The sequence below is a fragment of the Pipistrellus kuhlii genome, unplaced genomic scaffold, assembly GCF_014108245.1.
Source record: "Pipistrellus kuhlii isolate mPipKuh1 unplaced genomic scaffold, mPipKuh1.p scaffold_m20_p_11, whole genome shotgun sequence".
In the NCBI taxonomy this organism is placed as follows: domain Eukaryota; kingdom Metazoa; phylum Chordata; class Mammalia; order Chiroptera; family Vespertilionidae; genus Pipistrellus; species Pipistrellus kuhlii.
Window position 1 is genome coordinate 14,762,344 of NW_023425416.1, and position 25,089 is coordinate 14,787,432.

Here is a 25,089-nt window from a genome sequence, read left to right on the forward strand (position 1 = left end):
CCTGAATTCATGCTGGCCCTTCTCAATGGGGGCTGATCAGGCTGGGCCAGCAGGAGGGAGGGGACATGGGAGGGTGGCTAATGGGCTTGCCCTTAATCAGGGTGGGAGGAGGTGATCAAAGATGGGGCCGGCCAGGAGGAGGGGATGACTCCAGCCAGGCCCCCAATCTGACTGGAGCTGGCCGGAGGAAGGGGCCGCTCTCCGATCAGGCCGGTTGGCCAGCCACAGTGCACATTATATCAACCAGTCGTTCAGTGTTCTGGTTGTTTGGCTTTTATATATAAAGGCCCCAAAATAATTCTACATTAGAGATAATAATGAAGCTCTGGGGATACCAGAATATCTGTGGTGATGCTACCAATTACTGCTTCCACCACACAATAATGATGAGCAGGGACAATTATTAGGCACTATGTGACTAGTGTGGGGTCGCATTTTATGGGCCCATACCAGTGAGGCAAATCACTGCTCCCATTTACAGTTGATAATCTTGAGGATCAGACAGAAAAGACCTTCTCCTAAGTCACACAGCTATCAAGAGGTAGAGTCCGGATTTAAACCAGAATTTGGACAGCTCCAAAGCCCATCTTTTCACCACTAAATCAAGTGGCTATGAAATATATAAGGCCTTGGGTTAGCATTCTAGGGAATTTCAGAAAGATTGCATCTGTAAGCTGTTAATCGCTGGGGTGTGCATCATTCCCTAGTTAATTTTATCTTAACCCATCTCAGCCTCGGTAGATAGACACACACACACACACACACACACACACACAACCACAACCACAGAAACACACACACGCATGCATACAATATATGTGTGGAGAGGAGACAGAGAGAGAGGAAAAACATAGCTGGAAGTTGTCTTTGGTCAAGTTTATCATCTTTTCCTGTGGGAACAGCAACCTGCTTACAACCTGCTTGGTTCATAAAAGATAAAGAGAGTGCACACCTCGCAGTGGGCTATAGTTCATATTTTCTTTTCTGGTCCACAGTAAACAATTCACTGCATTTTATTCCCACACACCCATCACCCAAGCCATAGGAGAAAAACATTGTTCCCAAATGTTTTCTTGCTGCAGAGCCTTTGTGCATTGGTGATTGCTGTAATTTAACCTCCATAATAAAACAGAATCCTCACTGGATGACAATTTATAGCATGGTTTCAGAACTGTTTACTTCTTCCATCGGTGCTCCATTGTGATTGCGATTTACTGGCGCTGTCTGCCCTTGGGGAGCGCCTGCACAGCCCTGCCAACAGCCATCAGGCCAGACAAGTGCTCAGTTAAGGCACTCAAAAGCTCCGAATGCAAGAACTGGGCTACATCTTAATGACCAGGACAGACTCTGCGGCTTGATCTAACTCCTGCGGACAGTGAAATAAACTATAAAGCATTCTGAGTGATTCAGCTGTCCACTGTAGAATCTTGCATCTCCCTGCTAACTCATGTTGGAAATACTCACTTGGAAGCCCGGTGTTATGTAATCGCCTGCTATAAGCAGGAAGCAGGAAGATGCTGTCTGAAATCAAGCCATTTGCCTGCCTGGCTCAGGGCGAGGAGGATGATACTGCAATACTCCCTAGGCCGAGGAGATATATCAGCAAAAATATTGCTAAGAGAGATGTCTGCGATTTTATTGCCTATGCTTTCTTCCAGGATTTTATGGTTTTTGTGACTTACATTTAAGTCTTTTATCCATTTTGAGTTTATTCTTACGTGTGGTGTAAGTTGGTGGTCTAGTTTCAGTTTTTTGCATGTACCTGTCCAATTTTCCCAACACCATTTATTGAAGGGACTGTCTTTACTCCATTGTATGCTCTTGTCTCCTTTATCAAATATTAGCTGAGCATAAAGATGTGGGTTGGTTTATGGGCTCTATGGATCTATATGCCTGTTCCTATGCCAGTATCAGGCTGTTTTGATTACAATGGCCTTGTAGTATAGTTTGATAACTGGTATTGTGATACCTCCAACTTTGCTCTTTTTTCTTTTTTCCTCAAAATTGCTGAGGCTTATCAAGATCTTTTGGGGCTCCTTAATGTTTTTTTTTAATATTTGTTCTCGATTTGTGAAACATGCCATTGGTGTTTTAATAGAAATTGCATTGAATTTATAGATTGTTTTGGGTGGTATAGACATTTTAATTATGTTAATCTTTCTAATAGATGCTTCTACTTATTACATTTACACCCTCCAGCCAAAAAAAGGACTGTGGAGCTCTTATCTTTTGGGACAGCTTGGATGCACCTGGATATTACTATGCTAAGTAAAATAAGCCAGTCAGAGAAAGACAAGTATCAAACGATCTCACTGATATGTGCAATCTAATGAATAAAATAAATTGACAAACAAAATAGAACCAGAGGCATGGATACATGAAACAGACTGACAGCTGTCAGAGGGGAAGACGGTGGTGGGCGGGGAGGACTAAAATAAGGTGAAGAGATTAGCCAAAGAACATATAAGCATAGCCCATAGACACAGACAACAATGTGTTGATGGCCGGAGGGAAGGGGGGCGGGAGCTGTTTGGAGGTGGGCAAAGGAGAGGGTGGGAAATGGGGACATTTCTAATAGTGTTAACCATAAAAGTTTAAATAAAAGAGTATAGGGAAAAACACATTATGCGAGTGAAGGAAATCGGTCACAAAAGACCACACATACTCTGCATGGCTAAATTTATATGGAAAGTCCAGAACAGGTAAATCTTTGGCAACACAAAGTGGAATAGGGTTTGCCTAATCTTGGAGGAAGAAAATTTTGGAGGGAATGCGATGTGGCTACTAATCAGTCCAGGGTTTTCTCCTTGGGTCGGTGAAAATCTTCTACAGTTGGCTGGGGTAATGGCTGTACAATTCCGTGGATGTACTAAAAAAACACTTAACTGTACACTGGAAATGAGTGAATTGTATCATACATGAATTATATCTCATTAAAACTGTTAAATAATGGCAAAGGTAACTGAGTTAGGCTGTTGATTAGATAACTATTTTTTAAATGCGAACAAGTCAGTTATTAAGACACGTTATACACATGACAAACATCAGAGGGGAGATGTGAGAATCTAATTTAAAATCATCGACTATGCAAATGTGAAATTTCAAAATATGTAAATGCACCACACTGTGATAAAAAGGAAGGATATACGCGGCTAATTTCTTCCTGTTAATTCTGTTAAAATAACTCCTTTATTGTCCTGTTGCTGCCATGGTGAGTGTTTGATGTTGTTGTTGATGAAAGCTCTTTTTTCTTGAGCGAAGTTTGATGAATTATTTTTCTGTAAGGGGCCTGCACAGAGAGATAAGTGCCACATATTCAAATGTAACCACTTTGAGCATTTTTCATCCCCTTCTCCTGGTGAGAGATATTGTCTCAGTCATCATTCTAGCAGGAAAGTGTGTTCTGGGGGAGGGGGTTGTGAGAGAGGGCACCACTGTGATTTTTTGTTTCCTGATTCTGTGAATGAGACCAAATTGGTAATTATTTACATAGATCAGGTCTTCTCGGAAATGAGGGGTGGGCGGTGGAATACAATAAAACAAATAGGACTACTTGCTGTTAAGAGCCTAAAGCAAGGGCTACGTTGCCAAAATATTAAAGGAGAAGAAATAACCTCATGTGGTGGTTCTCAAAATGAGAGAGAGAGAGAGAGAGAGAGAGAGAGAGAGAGAGAGAGAGAGAGAGAGATATGCTGCCCTATCCTTTCTTATCCTGTGTCCTGTGAATGACCTTTCTTCTCCTCCCTCCCAGCCAAGAACTTCACAAGGTTGTAACACTGATAGGAGATAATATACTATATGGAATGCACCACATAGTGTCTTGGCAAATGAGAAGCACTCGTTAATGTGCCGAGGATAACAATGACAAAGACCCCAGCTACTGTCCCTGGAGTGCACTGTGAAAGCTCTGAGCATCCCCCCAATGAGCGTTCAAGTTTCAAACACTCAGACTCTCTCTCTCTTTCCCTGAAGGGGCTGTGGCCCTTGTCTGATTAATCCAGGGTTTGTAAACTCAACGCTTTTGGGGGTAAAATAAATGTCTGGGGAACAGCATGGAAATCAGCAAACTTCTGATCATTTCCACAGGACAGTTCATGCTGGTAATTGTCCTGTGGGAATGGGGACCCAGGATGGCTACCCCTCTCAATTTTTCAAGTTTTAAATCTGGGTATATTTATAAGTGATTTCATTCTTTTATTTTAAAATATATTTTATTGATTTTTTACAGAGAGAAAGAGAGAGGGATAGAGAGTTAGAAACATGGATGAGAGAGAAACATGGATCAGCTGCCTCTTGCACACCCCCTACCAGGGATGTGCCTGCAACCAAGGTACATGCCCTTGACTAGAATTGAACCTGGAACCTTTCAGTCCACAGGCTGATGCTCTATCCACTGAGCCAAGCCAGTTTCAGCTGTGATTTCATTCTTGTCGCAGCCCACGTGGGCCCAGTGAAGCCTCTCTGTGGCCAGGACTGGCCTGGGGGCCATGTGCTTCTAGCTGTGATGCAGATGCTTGCTTCTGACTCCCCATTGCCCCTGAAACAAGTGTGAACGACCACACTCCACTCTGTACTCATGTCCGCCCAGGGAAGAGGGTTGAACATGCTTCCCAGGGGTAAACCTTCTCCACCATGTCTGGCCTCAGAGGCCACTTGATTTCCTGGTGAGAACAACACTGTTCCCAGACCATGGCCTCGGGGACTACTGCAACAGCAGGCTCCCAGCACAGCCCGGGAGGGGTGCACTGAGCAGGTGGGGGGAGTCCTCATGGAGACAGCCTGCGTGACTCAACAAACCCTCAACAAGAGACCACTGCAGAGCTGGCCCAAGAGCTGCCAGCTTGGCCGTGCTGGGGCTGCCTCTATGGCCCTTTGCAGCTGGCACCGTCTGCTCACCTCTTGGTGAAAATGCCAAGACCAGGACCTCTGCCAACCTGAGGTTCTTCCAGAGGTGCCAGCTTGAGAAAAGGAGACTCCTCCTTGCCTCGGCGGTTAGATATTTATAAGCAAACTCCCCATCATGACCGAGATAAGGGTCTGCTCTCTGATGGCCACCACAGGCTCCTCGGGCCCCTGGACAAAGTCCTCTCTATAAAACCCATCCGACAGAGATGGGCAGCTAGGGGATCCTGGGCTGCACAGTGAGGGAGGCTCTCTAGGTCTATTCCTGATGGCTTTTCTCCCCAGTTCACATGCAAAAATTCAATTACAAATAACACAAGAAAAAAAAAACAAAAAACAGTCCACCTTTGCCCCGATGGTACAAAGCTTTGTGTGGTGTCTGCTCAAGCAGCCAGCATAGCCTGGGATGTGCAATCAACAATATCCCGGCTGATTGTTAACAAAGACTCTGATTACCAAGAGGGCCGCCATCCCTCCCCTGAATGCAGGGAAAATGAAATGCCAATGAATCCCTAATTGAGAAAACGTAAATAACCTCCCTGCCAGCGCAGGGCCAGCTGTTCCTTACCTCCACAGAGAAAACTGAGCAAAGGCCAAAAAACAGACGACTCACACCATCAACACATCCTTGGTTAAACATACTAACTATGCATTCACAATATTTCTGAATACCTTTCATTTGTTGCCAGTAATTTATTCAATTATAGCCAGTGGCCTATTATTATTATTACCAGAGGCCCAGTGCATGAAATTTGTGCACGAGGGCGGGTGGGGAGGTGTCCCTCAGCCCAGCGTACACCCTCTCCAATCTGGGACCCCTTGAGGGATATCAGACAGCCCGTTTAGGCCTGAGCACACACAGGCAGTCAGACATCCCTCTCACAATCCAGGACTGCTGGCTCCCAACTGCTCACCTGCCTCTGCCTGATTGCTCCTAACTGCTTTTGCCTGCCAGCCCGATCACCCCTTACCACTCTCCTGCCAGCCTGATTGATGCTTAACTGCTCCCCAGCTGGCCTGATTGCCCCTAACTGCCCTCTCCTACTGGCCTGGTCACCCCTAACTGCCCTCCCCTGCCGATCTGGTCACTCCTAACTATCCTTCCCTGAAGGCCTGGTTTCCCCCAACTGCCCTCTCCTACTGGCCCGATCACCCTAACTGCCTTCCCCTGCAGGCCTGGCCACTCCCAACTGCCCTTCCCTACTGGCCCACTCACCACTAAATGCCCTCCCCTGCTTGCCTGGTCACCCCTAACTGCCCTCCCCTGCAGACCCCCCGCCCCAACTGCTCTCCCCTGAAGGACTGGCCGCTCCTAACTGCCCTTCCCTGCTGGCCCAGTCACCACTAACTGCCCTCCCCTGCTAGCCTAGGCCCTCCCACCCCTAAATGCCCTCCCCTTCAGGCTTGGTCTCCCCAAACTGCCCTCCTCTGCTGGCCCAGTCACCCCTAACTGCCTTCCCTACTGGCTGATCACCCACAACTACCCTTCCCTGCAGACCTGTTCTCCCCCAACTTCCCTCCTCTGCTTGCCAGGTCACCCCTAACTGTCCTCCCTGCTGGCCTGATCACCTACCACTGCCCTCCCCTGCAGGCCTGGTCCCCCCCAACTGTTCTCCCTGCAGGCCTGGTTCCCCCCCACCTGCCCTCCCCTGCAGGCCTGATCCCCCCCAACTGCTCTCCCCTGCTGGCCTGGCCTCCCCCAACTGCCCTCCTCTGCCAGCCTGGTCACCCCTAACTGCCCACCACTGCTCTCCTCTGCAGGCCATCTTGTAGCAGCCATCCTGTAGCCATATGGGGACAGCCATCTTGTGCCTGGGAGTGACAGTCAATTTGCATATTACTCTTTTATTAGATAGGATTATTATTATGGCTTCTTTCTGTCATTTGGACCTATTGAGGGTGACACTTTGGTGAAGTACCAATTTCCTTCCACCCATAAACCTTTTAAGATTTCCTTTACCTTGCCGAGTGTAACTCCTATGGCAGTGTTTTCTACCTGGCCTGCTGAGCTGAAATGACCATTGCTGGAAAAGCCAGCAAGCACCTTGTTGCAATATTGCTGTTGAGCTTTCCATCCCCACCATCCCCGATGCATCCAGTCTGGTCCAGACAATGCTGCGTATCTTCCCCTGCAGAAGACACCTTGGCCTTTCAGTCCCAGCAGGTGACTGGGCTCCCTGATGGGGCGTAGTTGTTCCTTGGGCCAAAGGCAGGGACCTGCACTATAATTTCACACATGGTCTTGTGGCCTCTCTTCCCTAGGCTGCTTGGTCCACGCGGTCTTAACCAAAGTGACAGGAAATCTTTCAAAATAGATTTTTTTAAATGGAAAAGAAAAACAGGCAATGAAAATAGAAAATATGATTTTAAATGACAGTTTACTTTGGGTGCAAAAAGTAATTCTTTCATTTTCTTTATCATGGTGCAGCACAATCCAAATTCCATGTGCGATGCAAAGGACAAATGAATGGTTTCATCCGGAACAGTGGGCGGGGCAGGCACAGGCACACGGGAAGTGCTTGGGACCTTACCCAGCCCTGTGTCCTGGTGATCAGATGGTCATCCTTTGACATCACCATTACCAGCGGGACAGGTTCATTCATGGACACTACCTGAGCCCTGGGGACATGAAAGGAAACATGACCATCATGGTCCCTGCCCTCAATTCTAGGCAGACCCTGGCAAGCTGCCAGTCAGCACTGAAATAAAGAGGAAGCACAATGTTTAAGACATGTATAAAAGGAGACAGCAGGATGCTGTGATGGACAACCTAGTGGGGTGGGGTTGGGTGGTTCTAGGTGAGTGTCCCGGCCCAGCCATGCCCCAGCTGGGACAGCACCATGCCGCCAGCTCTACTACTCTCAGCATCGCTCCAAAACTCTCCTGCATGACATCACTCTCAGATGTCATGAGAGTTTTTTGTCATTTACGGCAAGCCTCTCCAACCTGCTCATAGCATCGATTTGTGCCATCTCTTGGGGGTAGCAGGCTGCCTGTTCACCACCTGCCACATGACGAGAAACATCTGCCCAGCCCAGAGGCACATACCCCAGCTTTAGAGTCCAGCTGTGCATTGTGACCGAAAGCTCACTCCATCAGGCACCGAGAACACCAGGGTGCTCGAGGCTACTTTGCTAAGTCACAGCCTTACAACACTGATTTCTCCTCCCTCACCTGCCCAGGAATCAAGTCTTCCTTTATCAGTTCCAACCAAGTAGGAAGGAAGGAGGGAAGGAAAGAGGAGGGAGGAAGGATTGATTTCAACCTATGGAAATCATTAACCTTTAATTTCCACTTTGAGCAGCTGGCTGGTATCTGCCTTTTTCAGCTCCTCCCTTCACCCAGTTCCGGGAGCAGGTCGTGGGGAGGACTGAGCTGAAGCCCATAACCAGCGTCCAAGCAGACTGCAGCACAGAAGCCTCATTTAAATGGACAGACAGTGAGGGGTCTAGAAAGCCCATGAGCCCCCACAGTTTCTCTGCAGGGAAGCTCGAGTCCTTTTCTTTCCCCTTCATCATTTGGGAGTTCTCTGCAATCTGTGATCACTCTGACATCCAGGTACCCTGACTCCAAGGTGAAGGTCTGTGAGTCAGTCAACAAACATTTCATGAGCATTTCACTGGAGGTTCAGACCCTGAGATAGGTACTAGGGCCAGCCAGAGTAAGGACAAGCTGAGATAAGGAAGAAAAAGAGTATAATGTAGGTGGTGGGGAAAGTTATTAACAGGCAGTTTATTAAAAGGAGGAGGATGGCAGGTGGGGGAGGGGATGGGGGGGAAGACATGACCCATGAACCTATACAAAATGGTCAATTCTCCTACATGGTCCCATAGGAGAAGTGAACCAAAGTGACTCAGGCCCTCAGTCTGATGTCCCAACAGTGAGCCACCTGGGAATAGGTCCTTTCCCAGTGAGAGGGGCTGCCCCAGCTCACGTTTTCTTGGGGCTGGTGACTTTCTCTGATGGTGGGGTCTAAGCCACCTGAGTACCATAATCCTCAGGTGCTGAGCCACTGACAACTTTCCCAAACAACTGCACTCCAAGTCCAGGCAGCTTGGTGCTGGTCAGTGTGTCCCCAGCCCCCATACACCCACCAGGCTGTGCTTGGACATGCTCCAGGAAGGGAGAGGGTACTCGCCTCTCCATGGGATGGCAGGCCGCCAGCACCAGGTCCTCTCTATGTCACAGCACCCAGGCCCACGCTCTGAGACCCTGGGTGGTTTACTTCAAACCCTGGTGCAGGGCCCGAGAGCCATCATGGCTCACAGTGAGTTATTACCGAAACAATGTAAAGTGAGCTGCTCTTGCCTGTAAGATGGACAGGGACTAAAAGACTAGCGGTAGTCAGATGCCAGAGCAAAAAGTAAAGAAATGATGGCTTTGCAACCACACAGGTGGGAGCATGAGTGAGCGGATGCTGCCTGGGGGACAAGCCGGCAAAGGACCAAAAGCCTGGATCTACTCCTAGAAACACACCCCAATGGATGCATCGAAGGAACGGACAGAAGTTTCTCTGCAGGAGAGTGTATCGCATGATCGCTCATAGTGGTGAAACACTGCCAGTGACATCAGTGTTCACCAAGAGACAACTGCTGGACTGGGACGCCCCGAGAGAAGACGCTTATGCAGTCGTGCAAAAGAATAGAAATATGTCTTCCTTAGCATGGATGCATGTCCACAATGTGTACAACTTAAAAAGAAAAGAAAAGCTGGTTACAAGAAACTATAATCCAATGTTTTAGAAGTTAATATAAACACAACACATGTATGCATATGCACATGCCCAAACAGAAAAACATATGGACAAATAGAAATTAAGATGGCTAAAAGCAGAAGGTTCTGAAAGATTGTGCTGCTATCTCTATTTTCTCCTTGATCATTTTTTCACATTTTTCTTTTCTTTTATAATAACCATGTATTGTATAACCAGTAAAAAACAAATAAATAAATAAATGAATGAATGAATGAATGAATGAATAAATAAAATAAAATAAAATAAAATCTTAAGGAAAGAAACAAAACATGGTTGAGGTGAGTTACATAGAAAATCCCAAATTAAGGGGTTTTTTGCCTGTAAGATGGACAAGGACTTACTTCTATATGGCTCTGCACATGGAAAACATTGAGTCAAATATTTGGGAATGGGACAAAAAAGTCCATGAATTTGGGGCCAGTTTGGCACAGCGGTACTACCCACAAAGATGAACTCTTTCTATGGGTCAGCATCCCAGAACTGCAGGACCACTCAATACTGTTCACCAAGCCAGCCAACTTCCAGCACTCGAGGTGGTGGGAGAAGGGTGGGTCTCAAAGAGCTAGGAGACAGATGGCACAGACACAGCCCAGCAGTCCTCCCTGCCTCCGTTGGCAGAAAGAAGCTCGTACCCTCAGGAGGCAGGGAGCTCTCACCTTCAGTGTGGGTGGGACAGCAGCGGTGTGGGCCTCCTGTGAGGCTTGGGAGTTCACCAGCGGAAACCCCACCCTCATCCATTCGGGGCAAGCTCCAGGAAGACCACGTGGTTCCATGTGGTCTTACCCTCAACCATTAGCCAAGAATGGCTTGCTGACCTCATTAGAATTGGTGTGGCCAGACCACTGCTATTTTTTGTGTCTTATGGTTTGAGGTTTCTGCTCTAAATTCTCTTACATATATGTAGGAAATTTTGCAATCCAGTTTGGGGGGGGGGGGAGAGAAAGAAAGAGGGAGAGAGAGAGAGAGAGAAAGTGAGATGGGGGGAGAGAGGAAGAGAGAGAGAGAGAGAGAGAGAGAGAGAGAGAGAGAGAGAGAGAGAGAGAGAGAGAGAGAGGAGAGGAGAGGGAGAGGGAGAGGGAGAGGGAGAGGGAGAGGGAGAGGAGAGGGAGAGGGAGAGGAGAGAGAGTTAAGGTGACGGGGAGGGAAAAAGAAAAGCAAATAGAATAGTCTTTTCCTTCTTTACTTATGACTTAAAACATTTGGTTTTCTCAGAAACAAATTTACTCCTCTTTCAAAAAGCAAATTTTGAAACTTTGAGATGAGATCAGCACATGAACGCAAGGCGGGAAATGTGCTTATGTATGTACAGCACCTCCACGGAGGCCACCTCTGCAGCTCATTTTGGACTTAATATCCAAAGAGTCCTCACAATCTAAGAGTCCCTTTATACAGGGAGGACCAGTTCTGCCTTAAGAACCTTTCCTTAGTGTATACATTTATAAACAAAAATGGTTGATTTCATTTCCAACTGAACGGGGATCCTTTTGAAAGCATCTGCACCAACAATTTCACCTGGCCTGCAGAGATAGATGGTTTTTGTTTTGTTAATCCTCACCCGAAGATATTTTCCCATTGATTTTTAGAGAGAGTGGAAGGAAGGGGGAGAGACAGAGAGAAAAACATCCATGTGAGAGAGACACATTGACTGGTTGCCTCCCACACACAGCCTAACATGGGCCAGGGAGAGAGCTTGCAACCCAGGTATGTGCCCTTGACAGTAATCAACCCGGGAAGTTTCTGTCCATAGACTGGCACCCTATCCACTGAGCCAAACCAGCTAGGGCGATATAGATAGTTTTTAAATCAGAAGTGTTCAGATAGCCCTGTAGATAGCATATATTTAACCCCTCCCACAGCATATACTTGTGGTACAGAGCATGCTTTCCCTAGGCACACCCAGCTTGTCATGCCTCGGTGTACACATATTTACATAAAAACAAAGATGTGTTTTGTAGTAATACATATGTAGACACACCCTCATCAAAAAAACATCTAGAGAAAGATGCTTTAATAGTCCCCTCTAGCTTTTTGGGAGACTGGTGTAAATCTTTTCTGCAGGGGGAAAATATCCATCTTTGGGGGAAGGTAAATGTTTATTAAATGCAAATGCTGGTATTCGCTACCCAGGAAAAACGTTGTGCTGCATGTGGCATTTCTCGATAAAAGGCCTTCAAGTCCCAGGTCCCTCCAGATAAACCCCTATCGGTGAAGCGATGCGTGAATGCCCTGAAATTGAATTACTGTACAACAGCAATTACTTTCCTCGGTACAGCTGTAATGGGAGGCAGCTCTGCGGTGCACAGCAGGCGGCTGCAGGAAGGGGGCTTCGCAGGCAATCTAGTCTCTCCAGCCTTTCCCCAGGAGCAAGCGCGTTCATTTTTAAGCAAAACACTCTTTCTTTGAGTGCCGGATTTATCCCTGTATCAATATAAATAAAAAAATAAGCGAAACAGGATGAAGTTTTATGTCCAGGCATGAGCTTCTGAGCGCCTCCAAAATTTACTCAATGGCTTATCCAGGGTTTGAAAACAACAGACGCCTCCACACTTTGTGAGTTTAGCTACAACCTGCTTTGTGGGTCTCAGCGCTGTCCCCATTGCATTTGAACAACAGATAAAGTACTTAATGCTTTGGCTGATATGTGGCCGGAATAGATATCAAGCCAGTATTATATGAAATGCTAAAAGGTGTTCTTTAAAAAGAGAAAAAATAAGAAAAAAGTAAAGGTAAAAATTATGAACAACAAATACATATCTATCAACAAGTGAATCTAAAAGCCAAGTGAATTAAAAATCTGAGGAACAGAAGAAACTGGTGAATACAATAAATCAGGGGCATAGAATGGGAGGGGATTGATAATTCTCAGGGGGAAAGGGGTGTCTGTGTGGGGGGTATGGGAAGAGACTGGACAAAAATCATACACCTATGGATGAGGACTGCGGGGAGGGGGCGCGGGTAAGGGCAGAGGGTGGAGTGGGGACCAGAAGGAGGGGAGATAAGGGGAGGGGGGGAGGAGAGAATAAAAAATTATAATAATCTGAATAAAGATTTATTTTTAAAAAATAAAAATAAATAAAATAAAAGATACCATCCTATAATCCCCTCTCTCTGGAGGGAGGCCTGGACTCTCCAGCCGCCACCTCCCGGATTTGTGAATGCCACATGAGTCGGTGCCTTCCCAGGAAACTGGTAACTCCTGAGACCAAGACCAAAGGAAGTTACTAGTCTGACCCAAATCAGTGTGACAAAGGGAGTGCCACCCCAGAGCCAACAATCAAAGGCAACAACCACTCAGGAGAATCCACCCTTTCTTTGAACACCATTCTGGAGGACCCTAGTACTCATTTATATATTCTCCCAAGTCCTTGTTGTCATTTCCTGGTCACACCTTGTGGGCTGTGCTGCTCACCTGGAGCCTGTGGGCCATTTCGGAATCACAAGACCATCACCTCCCCTGGCAGTGCTGGAGTCTGTCCCTAAAGTGGGTCCCTACAAGCAGAGAAGCCTGCAGCGGCCTGGTCACTTCCTACAGTCTCCTCCAGCTACACACGGCCCTGTGCCCGCTCGGAGGTCCCTGGGGCTCAGATGGCCCTTCCAGCAGGAGGATGGTTTGTGGTCCTCCCAGGGGAGGCTGGGATCTCAAAGACAAAGGAAAGGCTGGGCAGCCCACCCACAGAGCCAAGGCCATGGGGGCGGGGGGCATCCTTGGCCTTCTCCCTCTTCTCAAATCAGGGAGAGGAATTGGTCACCATCAGCAAGACAGGAGAAAGGAGAGCTGTGTCCACGGTGCTCCGTCAGTATTTCACAGGTGCTCTGACCTGTGACGAGCTGAGCATTTCCAGGTGTCACGTGGGAAGGCCCCCGGGAGTCGTCAGGTGGCAGAGGACTGAGACCACCACTTCCTGCCTGTCCAGCATGTGAAATATCTCCTTGAAATGTTAATGAGCTGAAAGCAAATTGATTCCATGCCTTGTCCATTTATAGGACTTAAAACTTGATAAACCGCTCAGCAGCACTAAATGAGGACTTGGTTGCATGAACGCGTTTGAACAAAGAAGTTGGGAGATAAGGCTGAAGGCACAAGTGTGATCCGAGAGAGCAGGGAGCAGCGTGGCTGCATCAAACTTGATTTGGTTCTAAGTCAAAACAGCCTGTCGCCAGCCTCCAAGAGGGTCTGGAGAGATGATTTAAACTGCCAATGGCATTAAAACATGCTAGATAGTATTGGTTAAGAAGTGATGCCATCATGATGCCACCATTATGTTAATGGCAATTATTAAAGCTAAGGTTATTTGTAATTTGCTGGCCTGGAGGAGGGGAAAAAGTTACATACAATCCATTACCAACCAGAGGACAGAGGTTATGAAATGGGCAGGCCACTTTAGGTTTCCCATTTGCTTCAGACATCTGACGGGGAGAAAATGGGACTGTCTGTGATAGGATAATTGCATAGTGGAGAGTAATTCAAATAGGGGACGAGCATGATAAAATCACTCTGATTCAACTAATCACTGGGGAAAGCGATGGGGTAAAATGCTGAAATCAAGCCAGAGGGGACAGAAAGGATCAACACTGCTGAACAGCCCAGGGACAGCAGGCCTGGGAGGACGGGTCTCCTTTCCCCAGGGACGGGCTAGCTGAACGGCCTTCGCAGATGAAAGGTGCTAGTGCAGTTTTCGAAATTGCTGTTTCCAGCCTCATAAATATTGTATGTACATCCATGGAAATGTTAGCACACAGCGCTGTTTGTGACTCCGTGTGCTCACTCAGGTCCCCGCATCCTCCCGGCTGCCCACCACTGATGAGCACTTGGCGCTGCCTCAGTTATTGGCAGGAAGACACTCCAGAGGCGCTGGAACCTCCGACCTCCAACCCTGCTCAGGTTGCTGAGGGTACAGATGGGCGCTTGGAAATGGGAGACCGTGAGGTGTGGGGCATCCTCAGTGATTGAGTGACTTCTAAAATGTTTGTTTTGTTTTTCTCCTGGGCCCTTTGAGAAGAAGGCTGCTGCTCTGTGGGTGGCACAGGGAAGGAAGGACCCACGGGCACTGAGTGTCTTCTACAGCAAAGCTGTAGATAATGCTGGACTGCAAACCACAGGCACATCGGGATGGGAGAGGGAGAGGGAGAGGGAGAGGGGGAGGGAGAGGAAGATGCCCGTAAGTCCCACCGGCAAATATTAACTGTTCCTATTCAAGAAGTGGGGTGCCATTATAGTAGATGAAAGTCACACCTTCTGCTTCCCTGGTCTCAACACCAACCCACATCCAGGAGATCTCTCAGTGGTCACCACTTATTCCAAACGTCATGTGGTTCACAACTGTGGCCAATAGAGCTGCACAGCTGACAATGAGAGCAGGTCAATCACAAGGATGAAGCCGGCTCCACACCAAACCCCAGCCTGACACACAAGCCCTCTCTCCTGTTAAGACTGGGAGGAGGAACCAGTCACCCTAGACTTTGTGGCATCAAGTGTGCTTGCAAAGGGCCATCTATTTTAAAGTACATGACATACACATTTCAGAGCACTGTGTATATGCCTGGGTCTGTGCTAAGTGGCTCTAAAGCATAACTTTGATTAATCTTCACACCTCTTGTTTCCCCATTTACAAAAGAAAGAAAGTTGTTTTTCCAAAGGCCAAAGCTTAGGAAGTGACAAAGGCAGGCAATGAACCCAGGCCAGACTCATGCTCTTACCTAGTAATCTGCAATCCTTCCTACTGAATCAAATAGTACAGAAATGGCTAGAGTGGATCAGCAGTTGAGCATTGCCCTGGGAACCAGGAGGTCACAAGGTTCGATTCCTGGTCGGGGTACATGCCCAGGTTTTGGGTTTGATCCCCAGTAGGGGACGTGGAGGAGGCAGCTAATCAATGATTCTCTCTCATCACTGATGTTTCTATCTCTCTCTCCCTCTCCCTTCTTCTCTGAAATCAATAAAAATAAAAAAAAATAGCACAGAAAAGTTTCAGGGTCAAGCAAAAGTGTAAGGTCATCAGGTTGAAAACAGAAATAAACTTGTGGAAATTTCTGTGGCCAATTAAGTGTAAGAGAAGCTAAAGTCAGAAGTGTCCTTTCTAACAAAGTGATTCTGGAGATGATTATTAAAACTGAGTCAACTTTGGTCTCCGAGAGTTGGGTTCACCAGGGCCAGTTCTCTGCAGCTGCCTTATGTCTATGGACCATAAAGAGCTGAGGCCGAGGCACTTACCCGCACTGCTTCAGACTTCTTGTGAAACATCTCCTCCATGTTCTTTGCCAGCTTCTTCACCAGCTGGAGGCCATCGATTTCTTCTATGGCAACGTCCTTCTCATACTCTTTGTATTTCTGTAAGGAGGGAGGGGGACAATGAAGGCTCCAGATACTGCAAACACCTCGCCCCTGCCTTCCCAGCATCTCTACCTACAAGGAGTCTGTAAAAGTGAAGTTACAAGATGATTGTCTCTGTTGGCTTTGGGGAGATGTGACTGTATTTTGTAATTATTGAACCAACTAAAGAGAAATGTAAAATTTGGCTCTGACTCTCCAGAAGCTTAACTAGCACCCAGGAAAAGAATAAACTGTGAAGCAAGTAAACACTACCATCCATCCTCTTCAGTTCCTGGAATCAACACTATTTCCAATCTGCGCACAGTCAGCGGTTCCTCAGAGGGACTGCCTGCAGCCAACACCACTGGAAGCTGACTATTCCAGATGTGTCATAAAGTAAAAAAGAAGAAACTCAACCTTTTTTTTGTTTGTTTGTTTTATTTTTCCTTGAATATCACTAAATTTTTCACAGCTGAAGCCTGAGGACTTAAGGCAAAATAGTCTCAAGGCTAGGACCCTAATGTATAACTACCGCAGGAGCCAGCAAACTAGGACCCTTCAGCCAGATCCAGGCCATCACCTGTTTTTATGAATAAAGTTTTGTTGTGACAAAGCCATGCCCATTTGTTTACATATTCTACCAAGGTAAGTAAGTATTGTATAATAGTCACACAGAGACCAGAGGACTCACAAATCTAAAATAGTTACTCTGATCCTTTATGAAGAATACATGTCATCTAAACCAGACTAGAAGTTAAAGAAAATAACGGCAGAGCATCTTAAAAACACTTTATAACAATGGAGCCCTTGCTATGGATTTCAGCAATTCAAGTCAGTTACTGAGGACGTCAGATGTACCCTCCCCGAGCTTACGGAAGGAGCATGTGCGACAAAACCATAAAAACAACACTTTATGTAAGATTTCTTAATCTGTTCCTCTATTCCATAGAGACTGATTTGGCCCACAGTTCACCCAAATTCTCACAAACAATGTTTTGTTTAAAAATCATTCATGCCCTGGTAACTGGTGTGCCCAGGCAGTTCTCAGAGTGGTCCCAGCACGCCTGAGGGGTCTCTGAGACCCAGGCCGTGGCCCTTTTTTCCAACATCAAATCTATGTGAAGCCAGATTTTCTTCATAGATTTCAACAAATCACCACAGACTGAAACCAGAAGCAGAGGAAAATCACCTCCCCTCTTATACACAACATGACAGGCATTTGCAAAAATGAAAAAAAAAAAAAAAAAAAAAGGCCAATCCTCTAAATGTTCTGTTTTAGAAAATATGTTTGTTTTTCATAAAATATGCTATGTATGTTAACATGTAAGAAGGTCTTACGTTTTGAATAATTTTTAAATTTCTTAGGTTTAATTTCTAACATGGTAAATATCAATAAACATAATCTATATAAGCACAAGGTCTTAGTGATCTCTTCAATATTTTGTAAATGGAGTTCCAAATACTGTTAGCGTGAACAGGAATCACTTCCATTCATGCAGCTATAAAGGCTGGAAACTGAAAATACTGGGGGCTTCTCATTGACTCTTGTTTGTGGGGAGAACTAAATCAATTAGTAAACCTCTCACCACAAGATCCTAAGGGCTGCGCATCTTACCTGGACTCTAGTAACCTTGACAGTCAATTCTTGAAGTGAAAAATATAATGACTTTTTAAAAATGAAGTCACTCCAAGGAAGGGGGAGTGAGTGTGTGTGTGTGTGTGTGTGTGTGTGTGTATACACACACACGCCGGTGAGAAAACACTTCCCTTCCTAGAGCCCATTCCCACATCCTTTGAGGCAAGAATACTTGTGTCTTAAAAAAAAAAAAAAAATTAGAGATTAAAGACAGAGGGAGTGACTTTAAGGAAATGCCGTATTTTTCGGACCATAAGACGCACTTTTTTCCCTCCAGAAGTGGGGGGGGAAAGTCCCTGCGTCTTATGGTCCAAATATAGCCTACACATATACTTTAAAAAAAAAGTTTTTTTACTTGCCCGGCTCTGTGTGGTCTCTGTGTCCTTGCCCGGCTCTAAAATGGTTCTAAATGCTGCTGTTTACTTTACAGGGTTGATTACATGTGTTTATGACTATGATGTTGGGTTTTAATGCACATAAAATATTTTAGGACACTATTTGTTTCAGAATCTTTTTTTCTTCATTTCCCTTCTCTAAAAACTGGTGCGTCTTATGGCCCGGAGCGTCTTATGGTCTGAAAAATACGGTAAATGTAGAGGGAATTCCTCTGATTCTTCACACTAAAATGCATTTCCTAGAGTCTGGGGGCTTCTGGCCAATCAGAATCCCCAGGGCCCACCACTGGACTCTGGAACAGGCAGGAAGGGACCTCAGCCTGGGCATTGGGCCTCTCACCTGGACATCAGGCCCTAGGGCTTGGTTTCTCAGAATTAAGGTAACCTTAACATAATAAAGTGCTATTTTGGACCACCTGAGTCTGGACAAAACAGATACCTGCTTGATTGTTTATAAGATGCTCTGAGGTGCTCTACGTGGTCCCATAATGGACCTTGAGTTGTGACATGTTTCTCCCTGCTCCCTGGAAACATCCATAAAAATCTTAAGTGTTTGTATCTAGAGTCTCGCTTATATCTCACCTAGAAAACCCATATTCCTTCTTCTAACTTTCCCCTCCGCCTCACCAAGGGGGGTCCTGGCTCCCCAAGACAAGGAGGATGCGCCCTCCCTCTGAGGCCCAGAGCACCCAGTGTTCTCTCTTCTCTGCAGGTTTTGTAACGTCTGTGGTCCAGGGGGTGAGAACAGGTCCCCATGGCCACCCACCAGCCCACAACAGACACTCACAGGACCTCTCCGGGTGAAGCTTGTGGAAGAACTATTGTGGTGTTACAAGACAAGCAAGAATCCGGCAATGCAGCTGCGCCAGCCTCTGGTTCTGTAAGGGTGACCTTCCAACCTCCGGGGAGGTGGACTGGATCAACCTGGGATGTGGGACTCCAGCCAGCCCACGCCTGCCTCAAGCTAACAGCGTCCTCTGCTGTATGGAGAAAACTTCAATGGCAATTCCTGGAAACATTCCCTAAGTTCAAATGCAAGCCAGCGTCTTTGGAGCCAAAAATCCTGGGGGTTCTCTGCTGCCCGCCAGATGTGCTCTGAAAGCCAGCAACGGAGACCAGCTCCTGGCCAAGGCTGATTCTCTACCAAAAACACAGAGTTCAAGAAGTGAGTGAAACAAAACAAAACTAATGTCCGTCTAGTATTTACAGAGGCAGTGAAATCAATCTCTGTCTTAAGTAATTCTGAAACCAGCGTTGATCTAGAGATTTAAGATAAATAAAATGGATTTTACCATTAGCCTTTACCTGAATCTTTTGATTTTTATATAGGGGAGCCTTTATTCTGGCCATATCTGTTCCTTGCATGTGTTTCTCTCCCAATTGAATTCTAAAAGGGAATCAATTCATCTCTCACCATCCTCCCACCCTCAAGATCTTCCTGTGTCCTTTCTCCTTCTGAATCTGTTCTGTGAAAGGAGCCACTGACTTTTGGAGGAGTTGTCTGGGTGCCTGGTGACCTCGCTAACCAATCTCAGCATGAAGGTCTTGCCAAGCCAAGGACCACAGATGTGGGACAAGCATAGCCATTCACTGGGTCCCTTCCTCTGCCAGCTTGTCTCCGCCTCTCCTCCCTTCAGGGCACATGACAATGCGTCCTCTCTGGTATGAGTCAAGCACATGCTCCTTTCTCATCACCCTGGGGAAGTTAGTCCATAAGTTAAAACACACACCCTGCTTTTCAAGATGTGTTGATGCCTGCTGGAATCAAGTCAGAACAACGTAATGCCTTACTCTTACCAGGAAACACTACACTTTGCTGGAATCAAAGGATTTTCAAGAACAGAGAGATCAACCCAGGATAGTCATTAATCAACCGCAAGCCCTTAGCAGTTTAGAATGCAACATCAAAACCTTTAAAAGTGTGCCTCAGTGTGAAACCAAGTGATCTGACCTCCAGCAACTGGAGGGAGTAAGCTCAACAGTGCAAGAGAATTCCACATGGCCATCCCAAAAGTGTATGGAAGAAGGCAGGAATTGTGCATGCAATGTGATGTGATATGGTACAGACAGTAATCGGTGCTTTTTATTTTCAGTTACTAACCTGCATGCATACACACACACTCACACACACACACACACACACACACACACACACACACCCTGCTAGAAGAAGGTGCCAAGTGTTCACAGCTGGCTGTACAATTACAAATGGGTTTCTTCCTTTCTTTTCTTGCTTTACCTGCGTGTTCTCATTTTTACAATGAACACGCATTGGAAATTAGAAAATATAAAAGTTGTAGTTGTGTGTAGAGTAGCATATGGGCACCTCATAAACAGATTCCTGCAGGGGAACGTGGTCCCAATTAGAAGCTGTGTAATTAAGCAGCACATCTTCATTAGCAGAGCCTGAGGAAGTCGGTACAATGAGTCAGTCCTCCGCCTATCCCAGGCCCAGCACGGCGCCAGAAGCTCTTCACAAATTAATTCCTCTCATCCTCACAGCCACCCTGGGAGGTTGGCATCATCCCCATGTTGCAGATGGGGAACTGAGGCACTGAGAGGTTTAGTCATGTTGAAAGGCAAATGGTTAGAGTGAGTTTTAAACCCAGCAAGGGCTAACTTCTAGTCGCTTGGTCATTTGAACTTAGAAGTAAAGGGTAAAGGAGTGACACCCTAAATATTTGCAAGTTTGTTTCTGAGGCTGCATTTCACCGAAATAAAACTCCTGCTTCACTGACTTTTGTAGCCAATAGTGGCTTGGACTTGTCAAGGGAGTCAAGTGGCAAAAACTAGAGACATGGCCGAAATACCATAGGTTTGGCTCAGTAGATAGAGCGTTGGCCTGCAGACTGAAGGGTCCTGGGCTCTATTCTAGTCAAGGACATGTACCTTGGTTGAGGGCACATCCCCGGGGGATTGGGGGGGAGGTGCAGGAGGCAGCCAGTCGATGTTTCTCTCTCATGGATGTTTCTAGCCCTCTAGCCCACTCCTTTCCTCCCTGTAAAAATTCAATAAAATATATATATTTTTTTAAAAAAAAAAACTAGAGACATGGTCAGTTCACAGGGTCTGCAACGGCTCCCAGGCTGCTCCAAGGGAGCCAGAGCAATGTGGCCAGGGCCCACTGGGTGTCCCAAAAGGGGGTGATATTCCACCACAGGGCCACCGAAGGGTGAGGTTGAAGCTGGCGTTAAAGGAGCAGATGCAGCTCCGGATAATAAAAATACCCTGAGGGAAATGAGCAAGCCTCCTCAGAAGGTGGCCCTGGAGCCTTTATTATAAGTAGACACCAAGGCTGTGTTTGGGCTACAAACCCTCTTTTGTTCTCTAAGGTACAAGGACTGTGCTGGAGACAAAACACCTCAAGCTCCTTTCCCTCCAGGTGGGCCTCCCACACAGCTGTACAGGCAATGGCTTTGTTTCCTACAGCTTCAAGGGGTGCCTTAACAAGTACTTGTTTCATGTAAAAGCAGTCCTCCTTTCACTGGGAAAAGAATTAGGAAAGTATCAGCAGGGCCCTGAAAACACAAAGGAAGCCAGAAGGGAAGATGAACATGGAAGAGATCATTGTGCCACCCAATGAAAGGTTCAGGCCGGCCTGGATTTGAATACTGTCTCCAATGCCCCATTTACGTGTTCTGCAAACATCTTTTTTGTGTCTCTGGTATGCTGGGTGGAGGACTAGACACCCAGCACAATGAAAAGTAAAGCAGAACTGAATAAGGCTAGCATTCTAATGGACAGGAGTGTTCTGATGAGTAAACAGGCAAAGAAGGTACAAAATAGCAGTAGGTTGAACCAGTGGGGTGGTCAATGTAGTGACTCCCATATGACTGGGCCTTTAAAGGACGACTAGGCTGGGAAGGTGGGAGATACAATAGGGGATGAGCCTGCCTGGCAGAGCGAGAGGAAGGTATGGAGGTCCAGGGACAAGAAGCTGCTTGGGGCTCAAGAAACTACCCGGTTTCACTTTGTTGGCACATGGATGGTCAGGGTGGGGGTCTCTAATGAGAGATGAGGTTAGAGTAGTGAGCAGAATCAAGCCATCAAGGGTAGTGTTCTAGGATGTAAGGGTTTGGACCTCATCTTGATTAGGGTAGGAGGGTGGGGTGTGGAGACAGGCAACAGTCAGAGCCATTGAAGGGTTTCTGGGTAGTACTGGGACTCGATGATCAGATGTGTCCTTTTGAAAAATCTTTGTGTGCACAATGGGTAGGAGAGAGTAAAGCTGGATGAATACAAGGAGTTAGGAAGTGGACTAGGCCAAAACTTGGGACTCAGCAATGGTGAAAGGCCAGAAGAGTCACAGGAATGACAGGTGGGCTCCCAGGAGACATGCAGAAGTTTGATAGTCAGACACAGCAGCAGTTTGGGAGTTTGGCCATGTCACTTCGAGGAAATTGCTTAGTCTCCTGGGCCTCAGGGTCCTCATTCAGAATGCTGAGAGGGTTACTAGGAGGATGTCTGTGAAGGCCCCCAGCACAGTGCTGGCACATAACAGGCCCTTCCAATCCTCACAGGCCTGGTTTTCCCTCCAGGAATTTCTGCTGCAGATGATTCTAGTAAGTGTTGTGCTTTCGTACTGATGCCTTCCTGAACTGAAGCTCACATCCAATAGGGTGCTGTGATGTCGATGCTCTTCACTCTGCCACCTTTGTCCTCTGGGCCTCCCCAGCTCCCTGCCCCAGGGCTTGGGGCCATAGCCTGGGACACCTGGGCAGCCCAGCCTGCAGCTTTAGCCAAGACCAGGGAGAAGGCAGAACACAGCCCTCCACAAGAGCACCTCTCAGTATGCATGACAGAGAAGGCAGGCGAGCCTGAGGGACGCTTTCTTCCCTCCGTCTCAGGAGAGCCTCCGAAGCCCCCACTCCTTCTGTTAGCAGAATCAGCATTTGGCAAGAAATCTCGTGATGAGCCAAGAACATTCATCATTGGCGAAGGGAGGCCCAGAAATGCATTATTTCTGCAGCATCTACTTTGCCAGATCATTTCACACAAACACCAGGAAGAGAAAAGCACTACGTCACTGTCAGAACACTTAATGCTGTTCATACATTTGGGTCATTTTTCTCCTACGTGATGACGGCGTATCTAGAGTGACTCACCTGGGGCAGCCTCAGAGAGGGGCTCCAGCCAGGAGGCTTCTGACCAATCACAGTTAATTGGTATAAGTGCCAAACATGAAAGGGGGGCTCTGAGGACACTCAGCACAGTGAAACATGCCCTCCTCAGGGAATGGATGAAGGGGGATCATAAGCCAAAGAGCCAGTGCATCTGAACATGGTCTCTTGGCCAAATTTTTCATCAAAAACTGCAATTTCATCTCCAAAGTGGGAAGACTTAAATCACTAGATAAGGGCTGACAGCATATCCAGGAAGAGCAATAGCAAAGCAAGGACTTGCTCAGCCCCTAGTGAGAATCTGGGGGGGTGGTGGGAGTTTACCTCAAAGTCAGAGAGAATGACCTGCTTCTCCATCTCTCCCCTAAGCCTGTGGCAGTTCAGTTGAAATCCCTGACCCAGATCCACCAATAAACTCTGTTCCTGGGAAAGCACCCAGAGACTGGCTACGCCCCAGCCCTCAACATGAGCAGAAGATGCTTCCTGTTCCTACCTTAAATTTCAATTGTCAGTCTTACTCTCTAAAATAGCAACGGTGCAGTTGTAAGTTCATCAAACCAACCATTTAAGTAAGAATCACACCAACACAAAAAAGGAACCTAAACTGAAATCACTTTTATTTTCATTCATTCAATGTGCCAGATTGGGGGGCGGGGGGGGGGGGGGCGGGGGGGGTGTTAGCAAATACATATGCTCCCCTTGCGGTATAGCGAATCTAAATTTTGGTTCATTTTATTAAAAATAAGTAATAGTTTTGGCTGGGTGGCTCAGCTGGTTGGAGCGTCTGCCAATACACCAAAAGGTTGCAGGTTTGATTCCAGCTCAGGGCACATAGCTAGGCTGTGGGTTCAGTCCCCAGTTGGGGTATGCATGGGAGGCAACTGATTGATGTTTCTCGCTCATATCAATCTCTCTCTCTCTCTCTCTGTCTCTGTCTCTCTCTCTCTCTCTCTCTCTCTCTCTTTGTCTCTCTTCCTCTCTCTTTCTAAAATCAATAAAAACAACATGTTATCAGATGAGGGTTTTTAAAAAAGTAATAAATAAATTGGATCAGAGCTACACGAATCATTTCAATCTAAACTTGAGCCCTGATATTCCATCCAGCAGTCCTGTATGTCTCTTCTGATGTCACTCCTGTCTTCAGTGCAGGTAAATCACTTATGCCAGAGGCAAGAGCATGTTGTCTGTTCTGCTGAATGTATAACAGTCTATAAAGCACAGACCTATATTTCTTCCAGAGCAGGGAGGGGTCAGTCTCAGGTACTGTGAGCAACCCAGCAGTTCTGTCAACAGTGAACACTTGACTAGGAACAGGAAGGACGTCACAGTCATTGAGTAGGAAAAGGGTCCCAGGAAGGTGTGTAAAACAATAAATGAGCCAAGGTCCCTGGAAAAGGGAATGACTGGGAAGTATATACAATCCCCTGCCTCCTGAGAGATGTTGATGGAGTACCTCGTTATTTAACAAGACAGTCTTGAGCCAACACAAGGTGGCTGGACTCTGAACAAGCTTGATGGGAGAGTGAACACCACAGGAGCAGGGGAAGCCTTTTCAGGTTGCATGTAATCCCCTTCCTTATACATGTACATGTACATGTGAGCATGTATGCCCCTCCATCAGGGAGAACAAGAGGCAGTTTTTGTTTTGTCTTCTCTGTCTTATCGCTAGCAAAGAAGGCTGACCACGATGGGATGAGTGGAAAAGAACCCGCATGAATTTTGCTGCAATACTATTGATTTGGAGCCTGGTAGCATCCTCCTCCTTGGTTTAGAATAACCTGCCAGAGCTCAAGTCAGAGGAAGATCATCAATATGCATCCCACTCTCAAGGACATTTGACATGGTACTAAGACCAGGGACTCACTAGCCAGAGGTGCTAAGTTCAAGTCCTAATGTCCTCACTTACTAGCTATGTGACAAATTGCCTGACCTCCATCAGCCTCTTTTCCTTCATCAGTGAAGTGGATGATACT

General features: G+C 46.7%; 1 protein-coding gene across 3 annotated transcripts in view; it reads right to left on the reverse strand.

Annotated features, from left to right (window-relative positions):
* CACNA2D3 (calcium voltage-gated channel auxiliary subunit alpha2delta 3) overlaps nucleotides 1-25,089 on the reverse strand; it is a 773,665-nt gene that overhangs the window by 598,000 nt on the left and 150,576 nt on the right. For all 3 annotated transcript variants that reach the window (XR_004986777.2, XM_036430835.2, XM_036430833.2), the window contains exon 3: nucleotides 15,867-15,983. Coding sequence is in view for 2 of the 3 variants with exons in the window: in XM_036430835.2 (XP_036286728.1) it covers nucleotides 15,867-15,983 (117 nt within the window). In the remaining variant the exon portion in view is untranslated. The remainder of the gene's footprint in view (nucleotides 1-15,866; nucleotides 15,984-25,089) is intronic.